Source organism: Phyllobates terribilis, unplaced genomic scaffold (genome assembly GCF_046119375.1).
Source record: "Phyllobates terribilis strain yellow unplaced genomic scaffold, ASM4611937v1 Scaffold_3__8_contigs__length_932513732, whole genome shotgun sequence".
Taxonomy (NCBI): Eukaryota; Metazoa; Chordata; class Amphibia; order Anura; family Dendrobatidae; genus Phyllobates; species Phyllobates terribilis.
The window spans coordinates 853,298,931-853,321,017 of NW_027362763.1; the positions used below are offsets into that span (position 1 = coordinate 853,298,931).

The 22,087-nt window shown below is 42.7% G+C and overlaps 1 protein-coding gene across 1 annotated transcript in view; it reads left to right on the forward strand.

Moving 5' to 3' along the window:
• The first annotated feature begins 1,293 nt into the window (after window positions 1–1,293).
• ACTN2 (actinin alpha 2) overlaps window positions 1,294–22,087 on the forward strand; it is a 110,946-nt gene continuing 90,152 nt past the window's right edge. Inside the window, exon 1 of the mRNA XM_073672542.1 lies at window positions 1,294–1,692. Within this exon, the coding sequence (XP_073528643.1) occupies window positions 1,567–1,692 (126 nt within the window). The 5' untranslated portion in view covers window positions 1,294–1,566. The remainder of the gene's footprint in view (window positions 1,693–22,087) is intronic.

Sequence of the window (22,087 nt, forward strand, 5' to 3'; positions counted from 1 at the left end):
GGACCATTTTTTGATCGTTGAGGCCCCGCTGGGTAGCATGCATCGCTGTGTTTGACACCTTACCAATGACCTCGTTGGCGACTCAGAACTGAGACACATAGGCGTGCATTTGCATTGCATCGTTATACAGGTCGTTGCTGCGTCGTTGGGAAGATCTGACTGTTTGACATCTCACCAGCGACCACATAGCGACGCAGCAACGATCCCTGCGAGGTCGTATCGTTGTCGGGGTCGCTGTAGCGTCGCTAAGTGTGGCGGTACCTTAGGTCTCACCTGCACAGCAGTCCATTCTATGTAACCCCACCACTATCACTGATTAGCAGCTTGCTGACATTGTACACAGGAAGCTGCCAATCAGGGGTGTGAGCGGGGCTATACACAGCCCAGCATTCAGAGCTCTGCTACATCTACAACAGATAAAACAGGGATTCTATCAAAACTGCACCAAGCAGCCCAGTAAGTGACACATTGCTGGAATCAGACTCTCTTTCACTTTATTATTCTGCTCTCACATTACATAGGAAAACCCTGCTGACGGATTACCTTTAATAATAAAGCTAGTAATTTTACAACTATTAGGAGTAAAAAAGACTTGTGCCGAAAACAATCTATTTTGTAGTACTGTCTACCATATCCAGTACGGTCCCGGATCCGGAAAGCAGACGGCCGCAGTCTGTTTATTTCTATGCCTTATCACATAGCTCACCAGGTGAGCGCTTAGCCATTACATTTATCTGGAGACATCTCTCTATTAGTGATACTATTCCAGGGAGCACCCTTGTTTATCTATCTTTTTCTAGTGATATTATAATACAGAAAATTGGCAATGTTTTTTTAAAAAAATAGAGACTCTGTTTTGAATGTGGCTGAGCTGCAATGCCAGACACAGCCCATGGTCCAGAGTGGCGCTGTTTCTGGATGGAGGCATGTTTTTCTTTCAATTTTTGAGAACTACTTTATTGTTCTTATTTGTGTCACGAGATAAGAGGTGAGCATCCTGGAATTGATATCTATTGTATTCTTTTCTTCCTTGTCCGTGCATGTAATCATTAAATGACTTAAAACAAGGTAATTGCTATTTGTATGTGTGCAATTCCATAATAAACTTTGTGAAGTGTCTGCAAAGCCTCTGAGCGTAGCGTTTCTATAAATAATAAGGATTAAGGTGATCTGATATGGTACTGTAAGATGGGGTTAAGTTATTACAGTTGGCACACATGAGCCCCCGAGTGATTATCGTGACCCTGGAACACTTCCATTGTGCAAGCGGTGAATTGTTTTCAGATATGAGTGATAAATGCAGGATCCAAAATAGCCTGCAGTAGGAGTGCTTTCATATCTGGCATTATTAAGGCCGGGCACGTGATCTCGGGGGATAATAGACAGCTGCCTAGCCAGAGCTTCACTGGGATAGCCGGCACAGGAGTGTCCAGGACTGAGGCTGATGAGGCTGAGCTCCACGTGAAGCTAAGCTAAGGTCATCTATACTCCAGCAGCATCACAGCTCCATCAACCAAGCTGCCACCCGAAAGAAGAACTCATTCTTAAAATACATTTACCAGGAGCATGACCCAAGTGATAACCAACGACATGTACAATTATACCTATGAAGAGAATGAGTACATGAACCAAGAAGATGAATGGGACCGAGACATGCTCTTAGACCCAGCATGGGAAAAGCAGCAGCGAAAGGTACGTCTAAGAGGGCAGATCTCTTATATGTTGCTTTTAACAATATCCTAGTGACTAAAATCTCTTCTCTTTTGTGCTGATCTTTAGTCTAAGGCCTCATTCAGACCTCCGTTTTACTCACGAGAAAAACGGACTAATTATATTGATCAGAGTGTGGTCCGAATGTAATCAGTTTTTTCTCGTACATGGAGGAAAAAAAAGTTTCTACATCTTCTCCTTTCTGACAGTCTGTGAAAGTCAGACAGCACACAGATGACATCTGAGTACAGTCTTGTTTCCCAGACCCAATATACTTGCATTGCCAATTTGATCTGACCCTTAGATCAAAATCGGACACGAGTCCATGATTTTTCGTCGACCCTCAGTACATGAAAAATCACGGACATGTGAATTGTCCCATAGACTATCACAGGTACGAGTGCTATGAGAATATCGGACGTCTGAATGAGTCCTGAAGTAGAAGCCCACAACCTTTTAAGGTCCAAGTGCCAAATTTTATGCTTGGGCCACATAAAATTTTAAAGTGATATTCTGATACAAGGTATATATCGTCATTACTATAGGTGCCATAATCTATTAAGTTGGGGATCCATATCTGGAACTTCCACTACTGTAGGCAAAGAGGTTCCTCAGTTCCCCTTTTAAGCAAGCAGAAATGACGGGTTAAGATGACCATACAATAAGTGCAACTATCCCCATAGTTTATGAGAGTTACTGATCCCAGAGGAGCCAGAGATGGCTGGGGGTCACACAGAATGCTATCGCGGGTCACATTTGGACCCCGGGTCGCAGGTTGTGCACCTCTTGTCTAAAGTAAGTGATACATATTGTATTCTCATTAGTAAAGGGGTTGTCCAGTGTGAACATGTTACATGTTCGCAGAATAGGTGATAACTTCTTGACTGGTGGGAGTCTGACAATTGGGACCCTGTTAAAATGGAGCGACAGTGCACATGCTCCACCTGCACTCTATTCGGTCCCTATGGAGCTGCCGAGCCTTAGAGAGAATGACTATTGCAGCGGTTGGGCGGGCAATATGCCATCCCATTTAATAACAAGGATAAAAATTCCCCGTTCTGTGGTCCAGGTGTTTGGACCCCCGATCAATCAGTGCGTTATCACCTATACTTTACACTTATTATTGATGTCCCCCTCTTTCTCCATATTGGTGGTAAACACAACAGCTTGATCACATTGGTCAATCTTTCATAACATTTTTGATTGATTTTTCATATTTTTGTTATCCTTTAACAACTATGAATTATTTAAACTATTATATAAGTACATATTAAAGGGAATCTGTCACCCCCTGGGAGATATCAGACCTCTACTATGGCCATACAGGATATAGAAAAGTAAATCTATACTTACCTGTATGGCCCATAGTAGAGGTTTGATTGCAGAGAAATGTGTTTTTATCAACACGGTTTTGCACAGGCTTGGCATCCCCCGGTCGCCAAGAAATCCCCGCCTTTCTTCTTAGTAATCCCCGAAATCCCTGCCTATGTGTTTAGTTAGCATACTGCCCCCCTCCCCTGCACGTCACAGGGCCCTGTAATGTGCACTGGTCTACCTCACTTCCCGCGCTTTGCTTCATCCCGGCCTGACTCTCTGCCCACTGCGCGTCAGGGCCCAATTGTGCCGGCGCCGGGAAGTCAGTGACTCCCCGGCGCCTGTGCAATAGAACCTTTTCTGCACCTATTAGATCAATTAAGTTTTTTCATTGCATTTTTTACATGTCTTTTTATCTTGTTTTTGACGCTGCGGTTTTGTCTCTTTTTGGTATGTCATGCTTTAAATAAAGCTGCTTTGTTTTTGATACTTCCTGGTATTTGGTTTTTACAAAACTTTATTGATATAGTCATGTGTGGAATACATATGTGTTTGCAGCGTTTTCCTTTATACTTGTAGATTTTCTGCATCTAATACAATTCTATTGAGAAAATCTGCACATAAAACCCAGTGTACTAGGAAGATAAATTGACAGGTTGCGGATTTGAAACACACACCGCAGGTCAGTTTACATCACATACGAAAAATACAGTGGGCACGAGATCTCTATAAATCCATTACATTTTGCTGGCACTATAAGACACTGCCTTTTTTTTGCGCAGTGAAAATCCGCAATGTCAAAAACTCGTCAGTGGAGCTTAACCTTATTGTAATTGGATGTGCAAGCGCTGAAAAAAATCAAACTTCTAAGCCACGAGCAAATTAGCTTGGAAGTGCGCTAGAAGATTGTCGATGTACTTTGAGTACTGGCTGCGCCATAATTCTGCCCAATCTGGCTTAAATAATGTCTTTGAAGACAGAGTACGTCATCCCAGGTTGTGTTGTGGAGCACCCATAGCGCTATTATACTGCTTGGTAGGCTCAACATACACTAACACACAGGACCTGTTGCTCAAATCATAGTTGTGAGAAAATTCTGCAATATTGTTGGTACTATACAATATTACCCTGTATACCGTTCTTCCTTTCTTCATTAGCCTCACTATATTTTTCAAGTTGTTAATGCAACTTGCCGAAGGTGGGAAGGGTCTCATTTTTTTCTGATCACATCCTCTAAAACCAGTGGTCTCCAAGTCTTTCAAACTAAACTGTAAAAAAATAATGTCAATTGAAATAAAAAACGGACCAAAGATACATTAATTTGTATTATTTACCTAAAAGACCCACAGTTTAAATCGCACCTGTCAGCAGGATTGTGCTTAGTAAACCACATACACTATCAGGTGGGCGCCATTACACTGAGTAAAATGATACCTTGGTTGATGAAATCCGTCCAGTGGTTCTTTTATAATCTTTATTTTCAGTTCTGCCATAATGAGATTCTCGTGCTTTGGGGCGGGACTTTGGGGAGGGTCTGTAACTGGTGCTCTCATTTTGTATTCCTATCTCTGGCCTCCTCTGACAGGTCACTGTCACGGTGACGGTGCTTTCAGTGACCTGCCTACTATTTTAAATACTGCCTGTGTAATTTCTGTGGCAAACATAAAATTTACATGCAGCAAAATGGCTCCCCCCGCTAGCGCATGCGCAGTAGCATCTCTCGGTTGCCAATGCGACTGCGCATACGCCATTTTGCTAGAGGAAAAAGAAATTTGCCTGCAGCAATATGGCCCCCTGCTGGCCGCGCTTGCTCAGTAGCATTTCTCGGTTGCTGAGAGATGCTACTGTGCATGCGCGGCGCCATATTGCTGCACCCAAATTTTTTTTTCCAAAAGCAAAATGGCGCCCACACGTGCGCAATAGCATCTCTTGGCAACCGAAAGATGCTACTGCGCGAGCGCAGGCGGCAGCCATTTTGGAGGATGTAAATTTCACTTTAGCACAGAAATTGCAAAGGCAGTATTTAAACTAGTAGGCAGGTCACTGAAAGCACAGTGACCTGTCAGAGGCCAGAGATAGACATACATAATGAGAGCACCAGTTGCAGCCCCTCCCCAAAGGCTGCCCCAAAGCACGAGCATATCATTTTGGCAGAACTGAAAATAAAGATTATAAAAGAACCACTGGACGGATTTCATCAACAAAGGTATCATTTTACTCAGTGTAATGGTGCCCACCTCATAGTGTATGTGGTTTAACAAGCACAATCCTGCTGACAGGTGCACTTTAAAGCATTATTCCCATAATCGCATTATTTATTTCACAAAGCACAGTAAATGCTCACTTATTTTTAATATACAGACTAACCCCAATATGACGTTTCTTTTTTGTACCTTTGTGTGTTTTACACCTCCATCTGCCTCTGTGCATCCAGCTTCACATAGCTGAATGGGCAGTACTATTATCTGTTAAAACTACATCTCCCAGCAGCCTTGCTTCTCCTTAGTGCTTAAGACCCCTCACCCCTTTTCTGTGCTCTCATGATTATCCCCACCTATCATCAAGCTAATGTAAGTGTAGAATTCACCCTATGCTTCTGTGCACTGTCTGCTCCTGTATTGTCCTCTGCCTGACTGATGTTGTCTTCTGCCATCCACATTAGTTTCATTGCAGTATGGTTTTACATCAGCTAGCTCTAGCTCCTGCTGACAAATTTGTTTTGTGAAGCTGAAAAGCATGCTGTATTAATGCATATGAGAGAAGATAACATCACTGATCTGTCAGCAGCAGGTAGAAAACACAGGTCAACTAATCTCAGCCTCTGTACATAGAGCCCCCTCCTAAAGTATATCTCTCCTCTCAGCCCCCTGTGTGCAGTATATCTCTCCTCTCAGCCCCCTATATACAGCCCAGTTCTGCAGTATATCCTTCTTTCTGTTCCTTGAATACAGAGCCCCTCCTGCAGTATATTTCTCATCTCAGCCCCTTGTATTTAAGTGGTTGTCTGATCTAAATCGATATGTCTCGCTGCAAACTTATGAATCCCCCCAGCGCACGCACTGTATGGGGCGAGGCTGCGCCCTCTAGTCAGCCATGCCCACTGAACAGTCGCGTCACTAGTCGGGACGCGGCCTCGCTCAATACAAGTGTATGGAGCGATGCCACGCCCACTAGATGGCTTCTGCCACAGAGTATGTATAACGCATACATACCCTCTACCCCTTTTAAGAGTCCTATTTTGCAATATATCCTCCTTTCTGTTCCCTGTATACAAACCCGTGAAGGTGGCTTTGCCTCTTTCCATGACAACATCTCTCACAGTATAAGCTTCATTGTACACACGTTCAAGAGCACAGATATGCTGACAAGATGCCAGCTGAGAGAGACTGCACTGTGCATAATTAACCATGAGCTGAAACTACCAAAGGACGGTTCCAATGCCAAATGAAGGGCAAATAGAGCCTGGAAGTTCTATTTTTCTCTACCTGGGGTTAAAATTCAGTTTGGTGTCCCCTCCTATACATAGGTGACTAGCTTCTCTTCCTTATTCTCTCAATGTTCAGTGACAAACTATAGCCCCTGCTTCATTGAGAGATGCAAGAAGAGAATCTAGTTGGCATGTGACAATAAGTATGAAAATTGCATATGAGTGGTCATGTGATGGCTGCTGGAATCAGTAAGTCGTGCCAAATTGTTACACTTCTAGGTGACGCACGAGGTTTATGGACCCACTGTGCCACACACCGGACTTACCCTGGAGGGGCATAACTAAGCAGCTCCCTTGGTGTTCACTGGAGCCTCTAGTAGTGAGGTCAGGCTTGTGCAGGTAGCTGCTAGGTACCACTCCAGGGCGACGTCTGGCAGTAGCTACTGACCCCAAAGGACAGAGACGTACTTCAGATTCTTAATGAGGCAGAACGGTCACTTGGGACACTTTCAGACTGTGCCGACAGGACGGCCACTGGGACAGGTTCAGGTTATGCCTACAGGACGGCCACAGGGACAGGTTCAGACTTCTGGCCTGGGTATTCAGCTCCCTGGGTGGCGGACAGGTACCGCCAATGCGGCCACGGGGTACAGATACCGCAGACGTGGTTTCGGGATGCGGACATCGCCAAAGTGGTCACGGGTAACAAGGACTAACGGGACACAGGACATGAGATAATATAACAGGCTAGGGATGGGAGACTTGGCAACATACAGTTGCATACACACCAACTACCTAACACAGAACTATAGGGGTTGCTCAAGCACCTCCCAATTGGGGAGGATGCCTTTTATACTAGATGTCTACCAGCTGTTAGCTGTGAGACACCTTGCAGGTGAACACACATTTAACTAAATGCAGCTGTGGCTGGGAGCATAAACCATGTGCGCACACTGCCCCTTTAAGAACTGGGGAGCACGAGCACCCTATGTACGCTGCCGAGACACAGTACGGCGTGCACAGAGGAGGAAGGAGGCAGGGGCCATGGGCTGGGGCTGTGAGTAAGCCAGCATCCCTGCATGGAGGGAGAAGGGGCACCATGCAGGGGCAACGGGCATAGCGCTGCACAAATCCTGACAATGATTGCATTACACAATGTTATCATTTGTATGCTACAGTGCTTAATTTTAGAATTAATGCTCCGAACATAAATACAGATGTAGTAATCATTAACTTGTCAGACAGCACAATACTTTATCAACATAACCATATATCACGTTTTCTGACAAGTTATAGATTGCTACATGTGTACAGGATCAAAACCAATAACAGAACAGGGATAGTCCATCAGAACCACTATCAGTGCATAAATACAGAAACAAACCATCATTAGTACATGAATACATCAGCATAACCACCATCAGTAAAGGAATACATCAGCAGAACCATCATCAGTGCATAAATGTGTCACCAGAGCTACCATCAGTATGTAAATACATCACCAGAACCACCATCAGTGCATGAATGCTTCACAAGAACAACCATCAGTACTTGAATATATCACCAAGCTTAGTACAGAAATCAATTACAATGTCAGGTCAGCCCCATATACAATTGCACCGCATGAACTTACAAGTTCCATTGTGTCTTTAACAATTGTAAGGTGATACTGGGAGTTGTTATTAACAGCCATCATCAGACTATGGACAATGGAACTACAGTACAGCACAGATGAGATGTAGTTAGTATCACAAATAAACATTTACATCCAGGTACCTTATAGGTGACAACTTCTCTGATTGGAGTCGTTATCTTTTTTTCTCCATCTTATCCAGGCACAATGTTGACTTTTCACATCCACAGCTCATCTTTACAGACGTCCATCTTCTTTGATCTTCTGCAGCACATCCTGACACAGTGCTTTTAAAAATAAATGTAATTTTAATGCTCCTGAACCTACATTGTACCCTGAATAAATGATTGTACCTCACTATGCTCCTCGCACAAAATATGACCTCCACACTGTCCCTCTCTTATAAGATATTGCCTGCACACCATCACCCCTTATGAACTGTAACCACCACACTGTCCCCCTTATAAAATTTAACTGCCACAGTTTGCCTTTCTGATGTCTAACTGCCACACTCTCCGCCTTTATTAGCTATAACTGCCAGACTCTCCACCCTTATTAGCTATAACTGACACACTGACTACCCTTGTTAGCTATAACTGCCATACTGTCACCCCTAATAACTATAATTGCCACACAGTCCACCCTTATTAGCTATAATTTCCATACTGTCCACCCTTATTAGCTATCACTGCCATACTGTCCGCACTTATTAGTGTGGCGCCCAGCTGCGCTTGGTACCACAGATCCTAGAAGGGTGTATTGATGGAATCCTCCACAAGAGGCCCCCATAAACATTCACACATCTTCACCTTCCACCTCAGACCACCAGAGGGAGCCCGTTAGGAATATAAATAGGGAAGGTGGAGCTAGGCAGTTAGTCTGTCGAGAGAGTTCCTGCAGAGTGAGACACAGAAACAGGTCAGTCTGCAGTGGAGCTCAGTCTAGTTTAGAGAACTCAGCTAATAGTTCAGCAGTGGAGCACGAGGCTGCTGCTAGCTAGATTCAGGGAGCTCAGTTAGAGCTTAAGGTGTGCCGGCGCCATAAGATCGGTGAAGCGCGGCAAGCTGCCGTTAGTGTGAGTAGCCTAGTGAGGACCCGAGCGTGGCCGAAGGCGAGTGGAAAGTGAGTAGCAGTGGGGGCAGAGGAGCTTACCCATACACCGGACACCGGGTCCGAGCTTACCGGGATCTCTACGACCCAGTAAGGCATAACCGGAATCCCTGGAGAACTACAGGTCCCAGGTTCACCAGACTGCCGCAGCGCTGGTGATTCTCACCAGAAACCACAGGTGGCGTCACGAACTTTCATAGAGTTAACAAATAATCCCCTTTTAAAAGCTGACCCCAGGGTACGGGCCCGGGAGCCGACCACCGCGACATCCCCAAGGCCAGGCAAAGGCCCGGGTACCGAGTCGTCCCCATCCCCCTGGGCTAGTCATTAGCTATAACTGACACGCTGACTGGCCTTATTAGCTATAACTGCCATACTGTCCACCCTTATTGACTTTAACTGCCACACTGTCCGTTTTTATTAGTTACAACTGCCATATTGTACACCCTTATTAGCTATAACATCACACTGTATGACCTTATTTGCTTTAACCACCACACTGTCCTCCGTTATTAGCTATAACCACCACACTGTCCCTATCTTAAATGTCCCCCAAAGGCTCACCCTTTCTATACTGGGTGCCTATTCACAATGTGTCCCCACATTTTGTTCCTCTAGTGTTTATATTGCACCTCCTTCTCACATTCCCCCCTCTGTATACTGTCGCTTCCATAATGTGCCATTACACGTACCCCCATTCTGTCCCCTTTCTATACTGTTCCGCATACACTGTCCCCATACTGCCCAGTCTCTATACTGTGTGCCCCTTTCTCAGACTTTTCCCCTGTACTGTGCATTCATACTGTTCCCATCGCTGCCCCCATTCTATAACATCCCTTCCCACATTGCCCACTCTATATTCAGTGTCCATTCACATTTTACACTCCCTACATACTGTCACCTCACATTATTTGCCCTCCATGACACTTCCATGCTTCTCCGGGTGCAGGAGTGAAATCAGCACCGTAATCAGGTGACCTCACCGCGTTGAGGAACGTCAAGTTGACCCTGGAACTAACCACATCTTCAATTGTACTTGCGCATGAAATATGCGATTACAACTGAATGCAGGAAGCCGGCATTTTATATGTTCTCTGAGCCGGCTATCAGTTTAACAATTGATTTGGAAAATGGCCGAACCCCACCCCCAGGGAGCGGCAAAATGCTGCCACCTAGGAGATGCCTCATGCAGCCAGATGACCTGCGCCTGGGGCAGTGCTTCTCCTAGTTTTGTTACTGCCCCTTTAAGCATACTTTTATAGTATCTCATAAACATTAAATACAGACATTGTGCTCATGATAGTATCCTGCTGACATTGTAGCTGAACTGTCCCTTTAGGCTACTATATCTCTTCTACATCCTGGTTGTCATAGATATAATGTCAGATCGACAGTATGGATTAGGACAGTATCTATGTATAGAAATGAATAGATTTCGAAAGCTATGTATGTGTATTTGTTTGCAATGGATTCTGCGTGCAGTTCCCATATATCACTCCGACCAGCCACACTGGTCAGCCTTTCCTGGCAGGCAGCAGACATGTATGTCCTATGAGACAATCTCTCAGAAGCGGAGGGACATAAGCCTGCCTTTGCAGCTATTGTGGGCAGCAGACTGTAGACTGTTGCCATTCTGCTGATATGTATGGTATGAAATCTGTCAACAGATGCTGCTAGCAAATGATGAAGTCTGGATTACAATGGATGAGGTTGCTAATTATAACTACAGTTTTTAAGGTCCGTGGTTATCCAACAGTCTTTCTATCAAATTCTTGTTTCAGGAATATCAGATGTTATCTTATGCCACGAGTAGCTAGAACGAATGATTTTAGATATGTACCGTAAAAGGTATATTAAAAAGACAGTAGCTCTGTCTGTTATCACTTCTTGTTTTTTTGGTAATCTAAAGAGGAACTTTCACAAGTTTAACATGTTAAACTAGCCAAATCATGGAATAGTGACTGCTGACCTGAATAAAACATATTTTTTTATTTCTCATCTTTGTTGCTGAGATACTTGCTTGTAAAGTTTATATTCTAATTTCCGCTAAGATAAGGAAGCAGATATTCTTTTCTGGGCACATCTACTTATTTTCCTGCATGTTGTTATCCAATCAGAAACAGGAGACATCATGCAGAGGAAAAAAAACATGCCCCCAGAGATGGTCAGAACAGACTTTCTCCTGTTAAAAATGTAATTACACACATCTCTACTCTCCTTCAAGATCTGACTGCTGGCACCTACTGTGTAGAGTAGAGCACAGTTATTTGTCATTACCAATACCTCTTGCAGCTTTCATCTCAGGGCATTGACGTTTCCTAAAAACGCATGTATTTTTTACCTGTGGATTTTCCGCATCTAATTTAAGTCTATGAGAAAAATCTGCACATAAAATTCAGCATACTCGCAAGAGAAATTGACATGTTGCAGATTTGAAACACGCACCGCAGGTCAGTTTACGCTGAGTAATAAAGAAGCACAGTAGGCATGAGATCTCTATAAATCTCTAAAATCTTAATGACAACCAAAAACATACAAATGACCCTGATCAAAAGTTCACATACCCCAGTTCTTAATACCTTGTACTGACCCCTCTAACATCAATGACATCTTGAAGTCTTTTGTGGTAGTGGATGAGGTTCTTTATTTTCTCAGATGGTAAAGCTGCCCATTCTTCTTGGAAAAAAGCCTCCAGTTCCTGTAAATTCCTGGGTTGTCTAGCATGAACCGCACGCTTGAGATCTCCCCAGAGTGGCTCAATGATATTGAGGTCAGGAGATTGAGATGGCCACTCCAGAACGTTCACTTTGTTCTGCTGTAGCCAATGACAGGTCGACTTGGCCTTGTGTTTTGGATCGTTGTCATGTTGGAACGTTCAAGTACGTCCCATGCACAGCTTCCGGACTGATGAGTGCAAATTTGCTGCATTCATCTTTCCTTCAACTTTTACCAAGTTTCCTGTGCCTTTGTAGTTCACACATCCCCAAAACATCAGCAATCCACCTCTGTGCTTTTCTGTAGGAATGGCGTTCCTTTCATCATAGGCCTTGTTGACCTCTCTCCAAATGTAACGTTTATAGTTGTGGCCAAAAAGTTCTATTTTGGTCTCATCACTTCAAATTACCTTGTTCCAGAAGTTTTGAGGCTTGTCTCTGTGCTCTTTTGGGTATTGTAGGTGAGATATTTTGTGGCATTTGTACAGTAATGGCTTTCTTCTGGTGACTCGACCATGCAGCCCATTTTTCTTCAAGTGCCTCCTTATTGTGCATTTTGAAACAGCCACACTGCTAGTTTTCAGAGAGTCCTGAATTTCAGCTGATGTTATTTGTGGGTTTTTCTTTGCATCCCGAACAATTTTCCTGGCAGTTGTGGCCGAAATTGTTGTTGGTTTACCTGACTGTGGTTTGGTTTTTACAGAGCCCCTGATTTTCCGTTTGTAAATCACAGTTTGAATGCTGCTGACTGGCATTATCAATTCCTTTGATATTTTTTTGTATCCCTTTCCTGTGTTATACAGTTCAACTACCTTTTCCCGTAGATCCGTTGACAATTCTTTTGCTTTCCCCATGACTCACAATCAAGAAACGTCAGTGGTTGGATGAAAGTTGCAAGAGTCTGTCTGGATCCCAGAAACTCACTCAGCTTTTATGCACACACACTGATTACAAGCAAACAGGTCACAGGTGAGGATGCTACCTTTAGTAGCCATTCAAACCCATATGTGTCAAATTCTGTGCATGTTATCAGGCCAAAATCACCAGGGTATGTGAACTTTTGATCAGGGTTATTTGGATGTTTTTGGTTGTCATTAAGATTTAAAAAGAGAAAACACAGTAGTTTGACAATAAATGGGTTCACCCAACCAATAACCATGAGTGGAGAAAAAGTTTTGTGTTATCATTCATATTCTCTGAAACAAGGCCAAGAAAGGAAAAATTCTGCCGGGGTATGTAAACTTTTGAGCACAACTGTATATACAGCGCCGTGATCACGCGGGCTCACGCTGAGCGCCACCGTGATCGAATGCGGGTGTCAGCTCTATGTGAGAGCTGACAACCAGCAGCAACGCCCATAAACGGAGCTAGCACCGATTGCGGCGTTTAACCCCTGTGATGCTGCTGTCAATAGTGACAGTGACATTGCGGGGCATCGCAGAGGGAGTGGGCTCCCTCCGTGCTTCCATCAGCACAACACGATGCAATCGCGTTGTGCTGATGGTCTCCATGGTGACACCCGGTCCCAAGATGGCCACAGAGTCCTTCAGGGTTCTTCAGAAAGGTGGCCTGTCAACACCTGCTCAGAGAGCAGGAGCTGAGATGCCTCTTCCCTGCCTGTCAGATGCTGATCTGATGCTCTGCAGTGCTGAAGCATTGCAGAGTATTAGATTAGCGATCAGGACAGGGAAAGTTGATGTGGGCTCATCGTGGGCCAAGATAAAAGAGTTAATAAAAATTATAAAAATATTTTAAAAAATCACAAAATAAAGAACAAAAAAAAGAATAAATTAATCCAATAAATACATTTATCTGTGTAAAAAAAAATAATTAAAAAGTACACATATTTGGCATTGCCACTTCTGGAACGACACAACCAATAAAATTGTCCCACTAGTTAACCCCTTCAGTGAACATTGTTAAAAAAAAATGAAAAACAAGGCAAAAAAATATGCTTCATCATCATACCGCTGAACAAAAAGTGGAATAAAACGTGATCAAAAAGATGAATGTAAATAAAATGATATCGCTCAATATGTCATCTTGTTCCGCAAAAAAAACAAGCCACCATACAGCTCTGTCAGTGGAAAAATAAAAAAGTTACAGCTCACAGAATAAAGTGATGCCAAGATAACTATTTTTTCTATAAAAAATAGTTTTTATTGTGTAAAAGCGCCAAAACATAAGAAAAGATATAAATGTGGTATTGCTGTAATTGTACTGACCCGAAGAATAAAGCTGCCTTATCAATTTTACCATACGCGGAACGGCATAAAAAAAACAATTCCTAAATTGCTGGTTTTAGTTCATTCTGCTTCCCAAAAACGGAATAGAAAGCAATCAAAAGATGTGATTTGCCCTAACATGGTGCCAATATAAGCGTTAACTTGTCCTGCAAAAAACAAGCCATCACATGATGCTGTCGGCCGAAATATGGAAAAATTATAGCTCACAAAATATGGCGATGCAAAAACTTGTTTTTACAATAAAAAGCGTCTTTTAGTGTGTGACAGCTGCCAAACATAAAAAAACCCAATATAAATCTGGTATCACTGTAATTGCACTTACCTGAAGAATAAAGTCTTCTAATCATTTATACTGTACGAGGAACGGCGTAAAAAATAAATGAAACCAATTCTTCACTTGCTGTTGATTTGTTCGTTCTGTCTCCCAAAGATCACAGTAAGGCTCGGCACACATTTATCCTGCGCTCTACCCTGAGCGCTTACCCAGGGGTTTTTGTGTAAATCTCTGAAATACGTGATTCAGATGGATCCCCCGGCAGAATATTTCCTGTAATGAAGTAGATGGATGCACTGTGTTGCGAAACTGCAACTCAGAACTAGGGCAGGAGAGGGAAAAGCTGTCCCTGCACTAGGACTAGACTGAAACCCTACGATGGAGTGGGCAACTTATTCCTAGCAAATAGACCCACCGACGTTTCCTAGACTAAACTCAAAAGAAGACCTAAAGGAAAAGGGAAAGGAGACCCTGAAAGAGCTAAGGACTGGGAAAAACAAACAGGTGACGTCCTAGCAGTAAACTAGAGGAAGCTGCAGAAACAAAAAGGGAATACTGGAATCTCAGCAGGCAGAAATAGAGGACCCCAGAACTGCACAAAACTAAACACAGAAACCACTACTACCAAACCTCAAAGCCAGAACTCGCGCAGATTAACACTGTTGTCCGGCAAAGACTAGGAGGCAGGTGCTGGGTAATAAAGGGTGATACAATAACCTGACCTTAGTCAAAACCAACACCAGGGGAAAAAGACCAACAGCCAAAACCCACAACAAAATGGCGGATGGTCCCAAGGAAACAGATTCTAACACACTGTGGACGCTGTTTAACCTGTGAATCAACAGTGTCCGTCTTTTTAGGCGTGCATAAAAGCGCCGTCGGCCACAGTTTTGTGCAGTTCTGAAAAGAAGGACACCGCTGAACAGAACTGAACAGAGGCCTGATGGAGTTCAGAGTAACGCTGCTGCCTCACTATAGTGAATGGATCCCTGGTGGGTTTCATCTGAATCACATCACTTGGAGATTTAGATGGAAACCTCGATGTAAGTGCTCAGCGTAGAAAGCCGGATAAATGTGATCCAAAATGTTATGTAAAATGTTCCCAATAAAAGAATCAACTCCATTCCCCCAAAAAATAAGTCACCACTCAGATCCCTCATCTGTTAATGGAAATATAGGGGCTTCCATGTTACTGGTAGTACAAAGGCTCTGGAAAAGCAAAATGACACCTCGCCCTCCAAAAGAAATCCAGCGAATTCTGCACTCCAAAATCCAAATGCGCCCCTCCCTTCTGAGCTCCACAGTGTGCCTAAACCACATTTAGTGTCCACATGTTTGGCATTTCTGTAACGATGAGATCCCGCCTAATTTACGGGTGCTTGTCTCCAGAAGCATATGAACTGGGCACAATGTACAGACACTACAACGTACTGGTCACTACAATGGCAATTTGCAATTTTCACTCAGCAAAACCCAGTGCTGCTTGTTTCTGGAAAACACCCATGGAGTCAAAATAGTCACTACACCAATTCACAAGGGGGTATCGTTTCCAAAATGGGGTCATTTTAGGGGGATTCTGCTCTTCTAGCACATAGGGACTCTGTATATGGAGTCTGCAAACTATTCTAGGAAAATCTGCACTCCAGGGGGCAAAAAGCACTCCATCCCTCCCGAATCTCGCCGTACAGCTAAGCAGTACTGCACAGCCACATAGGGGGTATTTCTACATTCAGCAGAAATTGTGGGACAAATTTTGGTGCCAGTTTTACCCATTTCCCAGTGTGAAAATGTAAAATCTGGGGCTAAAACAAAATTTTGGTGGTAAAAACTTAATTTTTTCTTCACTGCCCAATGTATAAAATGCTGTGACACACCTGTGGTATCAATATGATCACTGCACCCCTAGATGAATTCATTGAGAGGTGTAGTTTGTAAAATGGGGTCACTTATGGGGGGTTCGGCTGATCTGACACTTCAGGAGCTATACCAATGTGACATGGCACCCTCAACCAGTCCAGCACAATCTGAACTCCAATATGGCGCTTCTTCCCTTCTGAGCTTTGCACTATGCCTCAAAAATATTTTTTGACTACATATGGGGTATCTGCATACTCTGGAGAAATTGCACAGCAAATTTTGGGGTCCATTTTCTCCTGTTACCCTTGTGAAAATTTAAAATTTGGGGCTACAAAACATTTTTGTTGGAAAAATTAGTTTTTTGGTTTTTTTTTACGGCTCAACGTTATAAACTTCTGTGAAGCACCTAGGGGTTCAAAGTGCTAACCACACATCTAGATAAGTTCCCTGAGGGGTCTAATTTCCTAAATGATGTCATTTGTGGGGGGTTTCTACTGTTTAGGCATATCAGAAGCTCTCCAAACGCGACATGGTATCCGCTAATTATACCTGCAAATTTTGCATTCAAAAAGCAAAATGGCGCTCCTTCCCTTACAAGCCCTGCCGTGCGCCCAAACAGTAGTTTTCCCTCACATATTGGGTATTGGCTTACTCAGGAGAAATTGCACAACTAATTGCATGGAGAAATTTCTCCTGTTACCCTTATGAAAATGCAAAATTTGGGGATAAAAACATTTTGTTGGAAAAATGTGATTTTTTTAGTTTTATTTTCACTGCTCAATGTTATAAACTTCTGTGAAGCAACTGGGGGTTCAAGGTGCTCACCACACATCTTTATAAGTTCCCTGAGGGTTCTAGTTTCCTAAATGATGTCACTTGTCGGGGGGTTTCCACTGTTTAGGCACATCAGGGGCTCTACAAATGAGACAATGCATCCGCTAATTATTCCTGCAAATTTTGCATTCAAAAAGTCAAATGGCGCTCCTTCCCTTACAAGCCCTGCCATGCGCCCAAACAGTAGTTTTACTTCATATATTGGGTATCTGCATACTCTGAAGAAATTGCACAAAAAATTGTATGGTGCAATTTCTCCTGTTACCCTAGTGAAAATGCTAAATTTGTGGCTAAAACAAAACATTTATGTGGAAAAATCTGATTTCTTTATTTTTACGGCTCAACATTATAAACTTCTGTGAAGCACCTAGTCAAATGACGATTCTTCCCTTCCAAGCCCTGTCATGCACCCAAACAGTAATTTTCCCCCACATATGGGGTATCAGTGTACTCAGGAGAAATTGCACAACAAATTGCATGGTGCAATTTCTCCTGTTACCCTTCTGAAAATTTGGGGCTGCTAAAAAACATTTTTGTGCAAAAAATGTGATTTTTTTTTTTATTTTCATGGTTCAACATTATAAACTTCTGTGAAGCACCTACACATTTATACACGTTCCCTGAAGGGTCTAGTTTCAAGAATGGTGTCACTTGTGGGGGATTTCCACTGTTTAGGCACATCAGGGGCTCTCCAAACGCGACATGGCATCCGCTAATTATGCCAGCAAATTTTACATTCAAAAAGTCTAATGGCGCTCATTCCCTTCCGAGCCTTGCCGTGCACCCAAACAGTGATTTTCCCCCACATATTGGATATCGGTGTGCTCAGGAGAAATTGTGGTCCATTTTCTCCTGTTACCCTTGTGAAAGTAAAAAAAAATTGGTCTAAAGTAAAAGTTTTGGAAAAAAAGTTAAATGTTTATTTTTTCCTTCCACATTCCATTAATTCCTTTGAAGCACCTGAAGGGTTAATAAATGTGGCTTTGAACACCTTGAGGGGTGCAGTTTTTAGAATAGTGTCACTTTTTGGTATTTTCTGTCATATAGACCCTTCAAAATCACTTCAAATGTGATGTGGTCCCTAAAACATAGTTTTGTAAGTTTTGTTGTAAAAATGAGAAATCGCTGGTTAACTTTTAACCATTATAACGTCCTAACAAAAAAAAAAATGATGCTTCCAAAATTGTGCTGATGTAAAGTAGACATATGGGAAATGGTATTTATTAACTGTTTTGTGTGACATATCTCTCTAATTTAGGGGCATACAAATTAAAAATTTGAACATTTTCACCAAATTTCTTTTTTTTTTCACAAATAAAGCCATATCAGTGAAATTTTACCACTATCATGAAGTACGATATGACACACAAAAAAACAATCTCAGAATCACCAGGATCCGTTAAAGCGTTCCAGAGTTATTGCCTCATAAAGTGATAGTGGTCAGAATTCAAAAAATTGGCCTGGTCAGGAAGGTGAAAGGGTTAATATGCAAGTTAAACTTTTGACTAGTCGATGGGGCATTTGTTACCCCAGACTGATCGTCCCACTCAACATGTTATCACGCCCCTGTGGGCATGATAACGTGACTTGCAAGTGTTGGCGTCATTGCCCGCTCTGTGCAAATCTTGCGCATGCGCCCAACTTCCTTTCCTACATGTCATTGCGGCTCTGAAGCCAGGTGTATGCTTGGGTCAGGAGAGCCACCGGCTAGTCTGTGCACTGTGTTCCAATTTTAGTTCAGTTTATACAGTTGTCTGACTTTGCCCTAACACTAAGGTGTTGCCTGAAAACCCATACACTTATTTGAACGTAGTCTGATAATGTGATCACTTATTGGACAATGTCGGACTGTGTAAGTATTATATTCATAGATTTGCACGAGAAAACAACCATTTTGTCAGAACAGCTGACAGATTCTCTCTAAATTGCAGTTGTATTTTATCATGTATTTTATTTGCAGTTGTATTTTACCAAAAATTAGCCCAAAAAAATCCATGTTCTTTGACACTAGTATTATAGCCAACCAAAACCGCAACAATGTATAATTTAATAGTAATTGTTATTGTGTTATTGCATTTGCACATTATGCAAGATAAGTAGTACGGTAATAGGATGCGAGAAAGGTAATCATGCCTGTGACTAGTAGCAGTATGTTTCATATATGGGGGCATAAAATCTTTTTTTTAATTACATTGTACCATTAGCAGTCGTTCTATTTTTTACAAAATGTGCAGCTTTATGTTTGCTAGTTGCTATCACAAGATTCAGTAAGTCAGCCCTTTTTTGCATTTAAAGGGAACCTGACAGTATCACGGGCAGCAAGAATCAGACACTGGCTGCTTTATTGCAGATGTGAATGATTTATTTTGATGTGGCCAGGGACTATTTGACTTGGAAGATTAGTCCAAAAGGCAAGTCCCTAGCGTCTTTTCCTTGCCCCACTCCACTATACTGACAGGTCTTTCCTTATACATGTATATAGGGAGAGACCTGTCAGTCCATGGGAGCAGAGCAAGGAGAAGCGACCAGGGACCTGCCTCAGAGTAGTTTTCTGAGACACATTGTCCTTGCTGTATTTTCAAACAGTTTCTTTTTCTGAAACAGAGTAGTAAATCAAACTAAGAGTGCATTCAGATGTCCATTCAAATTGGTCCAAGATTGCATTGCAATGCACGGACTGGTCACGGGTGTCCTGACCAGAGCGTGACAGTTTCATAGAAATGTATGAAGGTGTCATAATCGGGTAGGGAGACCCGTGGCCAGTCTGTGCATTGCAATCCAATCTTGGACCGATTTGCACGGATGTCTGAATGCGCCATAAAACATACAGGTCTTCAATAATGCAGCCAATGTTTTAATGCTGTCTGTGGTTCGCGCAGCATGAATCTACTCTCTGGCTCCCATTAAGGACGCAGTCAGACAGCCGTATAAGTAGGAGCAAGATTGGAAAGCAGTGTACGGACTGGCCGCCGGTTCGCCCTACCAAAGCAAGACAGCTTCATGTATTTCTATGCAGCTGTCACGCTCGGGGCAGTGAAGCTTACGGCCAGTCCGTACACTGCGTTCTGATCTTGCTCCGATTTATAAAGCCATCAGACTGTGCCCTAAATGCCACTTGCGTGTCTACATGGTGCATCCTGAATAAGAAGCATCCATCCCTGGTACGCTATTCTGGAAGAGATTCAGTAACTAAGTACACAGAACAGTAAATCCTGCTGGAAGCACTGTGTGCAGTCTTGTAGTTTTAGCATTGTGAGTAATACCCTCCGCCTGGACTTTCATTTCTATTTATACGACTTTATGGGCTTTTTCAGTCATCAGGAGGCATACACTTAGCCTTTTTTCATAAAACTAAAAGCAACTTTTGCATGGATTTATATTGCTTCGAGCTGGGTAAATATTGTAAATATTCAGTTTGTTGTCCTCTTTGTTCTTTTTCTGGAAAATATGTACAGGTATTATATGTTACAGTTAGAAAATCAATCAGTTCTCCGCAGCCTTTAGACTATGTTCACATTTTGCGATTTTGCTGCGTTTTTTACTGCAAATTTTAAGCTGCTTTTTTCAGTACCAGTAAAAGCTATGAGATTTCAGAAATCTCATACACACAACTTTTTTTTCTGACTGATTTGGAAAACTGCTGCGTTTCTGCAAACTGCAACATGTCACTTCTTTCAGTGTTTTTTCAGCGTTTTTGCAGGGTTTTTCACATAAGAAAGCCATGAGAAAGTAATGAGTAAGTGCAAAAATGCAGGTATCAGTTTTTGGTGCAAAAATTTCAGAAAGTTGCATCATGTTTTTTTTATGCACTAAACTTTATCAGCATGCACAAGCAGCAAATGTACCTGATAAAATGCAGCAAATACACAGCAAAACCTTCTTTTTGTAAGCAGCTTCTTTACTGCCAAGAGAGCAGCTTTTGCCTGCAGAAAGAAATGCAGCAAAAACGCAACGTATGAACATAGCCTTACAAGGCAACTCCTCTCTGCACCAAGCCAAAACCCGAGTTCAATTAGCAGCCTGTATATATTCCCATTAAAAACATCTTCATCTTTATTCATTTATAATAAAAAAAAATCCAAACAACAAAAATATACAACAAAGAGAGTTAAAGTGTTAGCATGAAAGATATGACTAGTGGTTGATGAATTTCGGACCACTGAGATCCTTAATTATGGGCCATGTTACTTGGTGAGTTTATAAAGAGCAACTAAACTTTAATTTCTTTTTAAACAATATTGTCCAGCATGGAAAGTTATGAAAAATATAATTTTCAAAAAAGGAAACACCCCTTTAACCGCTTTCTGACATAGTACGTAATAATACGTCCCTGTGCCCTGGGTCTTATGGACCAGGTACGCATTATTACGTCTTGGCGATTGCACCCTGATTCTGACATCCAGCACTTTAACTCGCTAAATGCTGCGATCGCTGAGATCGCAGCATTTAGCGAGCGATCAGAGGGACAGAAGCCCCTCTGCTCTTGAATCAGAGACCCCGCAACCTCATCGCAGGGTCCCGATCGTTGCCATGGTGACCCGATGTTGTCATAATCAAATCAGCTATCATGTGCCGGGAAAGATGCGGGCTCAGCGCCAGAGCACGCATCAAAATGAGGGAGACGACCTTAGACGTATCTATATGTCCGGGGTCATAAAGGAGTTAAGAATCAAGAGTACTTTGGCTCTTCCAGACATCTAAGGCTATGTGTTTTCGCTGTGGTTTTCACGCCACGGAAACGCTGCGAAAACGCTTGTGCACATGATGAATGAATTTCCGCTCCGGATTACCATTGCAGAAAAAAATGCAACATGACCATTGTTCGGGCATTTCCGCCGCGAATTCGCGCCCATTGACTTGCATTGAACCGCAGCAAACCCGCAGGTATAATATCTATACCTGCAGATTTGCTGGGTTTCAATTAAAGCCAATTGGCACGAATTTGTGCTGGTGGTACACAGGTCGGGA